The 3,462-nt window shown below is 48.9% G+C and overlaps 1 protein-coding gene across 1 annotated transcript in view; it reads right to left on the reverse strand.

Annotated features, from left to right (window-relative positions):
* The window catches only part of SLC25A19 (solute carrier family 25 (mitochondrial thiamine pyrophosphate carrier), member 19), a 19,499-nt gene that overhangs the window by 9,730 nt on the left and 6,307 nt on the right, over window positions 1–3,462 (reverse strand). The window contains exon 4 of the mRNA XM_011978551.1: window positions 2,996–3,166. Coding sequence (XP_011833941.1) covers window positions 2,996–3,166 — 171 coding nt within the window. The remainder of the gene's footprint in view (window positions 1–2,995; window positions 3,167–3,462) is intronic.

Genomic DNA, 3,462 nt, shown 5'->3' on the forward strand with positions numbered 1-3,462 from the left:
CAGGCACCTATAATCCCAGCTACTCAGGAGGTTGAGGCAGGAGAATCACGTGAAACCGGAGGGCAGAGGTTGCAGTGAGTCGAGATCACACCACTCAAGACAAGCCTGGAGAACATGGTGAAACCTCAGTCTCTACAAAAAAAAAAAAAAAAAAAAAAAAAATTAGCCGGGCAGGGTGGCAGACCTCTAGTCCCAGCTGCTTGGGAGCCTGAGGCATGAGAATTGCTTGAATCTGGGAGGCGGTCGCAGTGAGTTGAGATTGTGCCATTGCACTCCAGCCTGGGTGACAGAGCGAGACTCCATCTCAGAAACAAACAAATAAACAAAAACAATCAGGAGTTCAAGACCAGCCTAAGCCTGACCAACTGAGCAACATAATGAGACCCTGTCCCTACAAAAAGTAAAAAAATAAAAAATTAGTCAGGTGTGGTGGCACACACCTGTGGTCTTAGCTACTTGAGAGGTTGAGGCAGGAAGATTGCTTGAGCCCAGGAGTTCGAAGCTGCAGCAAGCTATTGCAGCCATTGTACTCCCGCCTGGGTGAAAGATCAAGACCCTGTCTCAAAAAATATATACAAATAATAACAATAAAATGATTCTTTCTTGGTTGAGAACACACAGACACACACACATATGATGCTATTCTTAAATATGTCTAGAAAACAATACGGTGGGGCGGTCTATTTCAGGATTTAATCCCTTGTTTTCACTCAGTAAATTCTTCCTCGAGTCTATCCTATTTCCGCCACCCCATTCTTTGTGGAAACCAAAGACACTTGGAATTGGCCGGGTGCGGCGGCTCACGCCTGGAATCCTAGCATTTTGGGAGACCAAGGCCGGGGATCACCTGAGGTCAAAAGTTCAAGACCAGCCTGGCCAACACGGTGAAACCCTGTCTCTATAAAAAATATAAAAATTAGCCGGACATGGTGGCATGTGCCTATAATCCCAGCTACTCAGGAGGCTGAGACAGGAGAATCGCTTGAAGCCGGGAGGCAGAGGTTATGGTGAGCTGAGATCACGCCACTGCACTCCAGCCTGCGCAACAAAGTGGGACTGTCTCAAAAAACCAAACAAACAAACAAACAAAAAAACAAGGACACTCTCATAATAATCCAGCAATAAGTTCTCGAGTCCCACTTTCCCAGATGCAGTCCTTGATCCAGCCCACTGCTGGGTATTTATTTGTTCTTTTTCATACCGGCAGGCTGTGAGCTCCTTTGAGGGAGGGACATAGAGTACCCTGCACCATGCTGCCCACAGTCATGGGTTTTACAAACTGACTGCCAGACAAACTGAAAACCCGAACCTCTCCCAGCTTTGCTTTCTGCAAGGACAAGAACTCAACCTCTGCCGAGTGCAGTGGCTCATGCCTGTAATCCCAGCATTTTGGGAGGCCGAGGCTGGCAGATGGCTTGAGCTCAAGAGTTCGAGACCAGGCCGGGCGTGGTGGCTCACGCCTGTTATCCTAGCACTTTGGGAGACCAAGGTGGGCGGATCACGAGGTCAGGAGATCGAGACCATCTTGGCGAACACGGTGAAACCCCGTCTCTACTAAAAAATACAAAAAATTAGCCGGGCGTGGTGGCGGGCGGGCGCCTGTCAGCCCAGCTTCTCGGGAGGCTGAGGCAGGAGAATGGCGTGAACACGGGAGGCGGAGCTTGCAGTGAGCTGAGATCGCGCCACTGCACTCCAGCCTGGGTGACAGAGCGAGACTCCGTCTCAAAAAAAAAGAGTTCGAGACCAGCCTGGGCAACATGACAGAACCCCATCTCTAAAAAAATACAAAACTTAGCCAGGTGTAGTCTCAGCTACTGGGGAGGCTGATGCAGAAAGATCACTTGATCCCAGGAGATCGGGGCTGCAGTGAGCAGTGATCGTGCCACTACACTACAGCCTGGGCAATAAAACAAGACGGTGTCTCAAAAAATATATATATAGCCGGGTGCGGCGGCTCACGCCTGTAATCCTGGCACTTTGGGAGGCCGAGGCGGGCGGATCGCTTGAGCCAGGAATTCGAGACCAGCCTGGCCAACATGGTGAAACCTCGTCTCTACTAAAAAATACAAAAATTAGCTGGGCATGATGGCAGATGCCTGTAATCCAGCTACTCAGGAGGCTGAAGCAGGAAAATTGCTTGAACCTGGAAGGTGGAGGCTGCAGTGAGTGGAGATCGCACCACTGCACCTCAGCCTGGCGACAGAGCGAGACTCCGTCTCAAGAAAAAAAATAAAAATAAATAAAATAAATAAAAATAAAAATGAAAATTATATGTATGTGTATATACACACACACACATATAAATGTATATTATATATATTTTAAAAAACAGGCTTATCAAATAAAATAAAAAAATAAGTTGGGAGCAGTGGCTCATGCCTGTAATCCCAGCACGTTGGGAGGCCGAGGCGAGCGGATCATGAGGTCAGGAGATTGAGACCATCCTGGCCAACATGGTGAAACCCTATCTGTACTAAAAATACAAAAATTAGATGGGCGTGGTGACATGTGCCTATAATCCCAGCTACTCGGGAGGCTGAGGCAGGAGAATCGCTTGAACCAGGGAGTTGGAGGTTGCAGTCAGCCGAGATTGCACCACTTCACTCCAGCCCGGCCACAGAGCGAGACTCCGTCTCTAAATAAATAAATAAATAAATAAATAAATAAATAAATTCTAGGCCAGGCGCGGTGGCTCACGCCTGTAATCCCAGCACTCTGGGAGGCCGAGGCAGTCAGGAGTTCAAGACCATCCTGGCTAACACAGTGAAACCCCGTATCTACTAAAAACACAAAAAAATTAGCCAGGCATGGTTGCAGGTGCCTGTAGTCCCAGCTACTCAGGAGGCTGAGGCAGGAGAATCGCTTGAACTCGGGAGGTGGAGCTTGCAGTGAGCACAAAACAAAACAAAAACAAATAAAAAAAAAATAAAGAATGCAACCCTTGTGACAACACCTTCTTTATTTGGGCTACCTCATCTGGCCCCTGGTCACTCACCTTGGGCTCACCCTGAGCTGCAAAGCGGGTGCGCAGAACATCCACGGGGTGCACAGTGAGGGTGGCCGTACAGGCAGCCAGGCCACCGCACACAAAGTGCACTGAGAATTCCCGGGCGTCGTACACGCTGCCTCTGTGGACCAGCTCCGTCAGCATTTCAAACGATAAGAACTGGAAGAGTAAGTGAAGAAGTCACTGACAGCCCAAAGGATGAGGGCGAGGACCAAATGCTCCCCAAACACATCACCTGTGACTTGGCTGGGGCCCAGGTGGAGCAGGGAGGAAAAGGTCAGGACATGTTCTTCTTGAGCAGTGACAGCATATGATAAATATAAAATTCTGTGTAAAACTCAGATGCCATTTGATACTTGAGTAGAGTCAGACACTCAAAGGTTTAAGAAGATATATGGGGGCCAGGGGCAGTGGCTCATGCCTGTAATCCCAGCACTTTGGGAGGCCGAGGCGGG

The sequence above is a fragment of the Mandrillus leucophaeus genome, unplaced genomic scaffold, assembly GCF_000951045.1.
Source record: "Mandrillus leucophaeus isolate KB7577 unplaced genomic scaffold, Mleu.le_1.0 Scaffold1, whole genome shotgun sequence".
Taxonomy (NCBI): Eukaryota; Metazoa; Chordata; class Mammalia; order Primates; family Cercopithecidae; genus Mandrillus; species Mandrillus leucophaeus.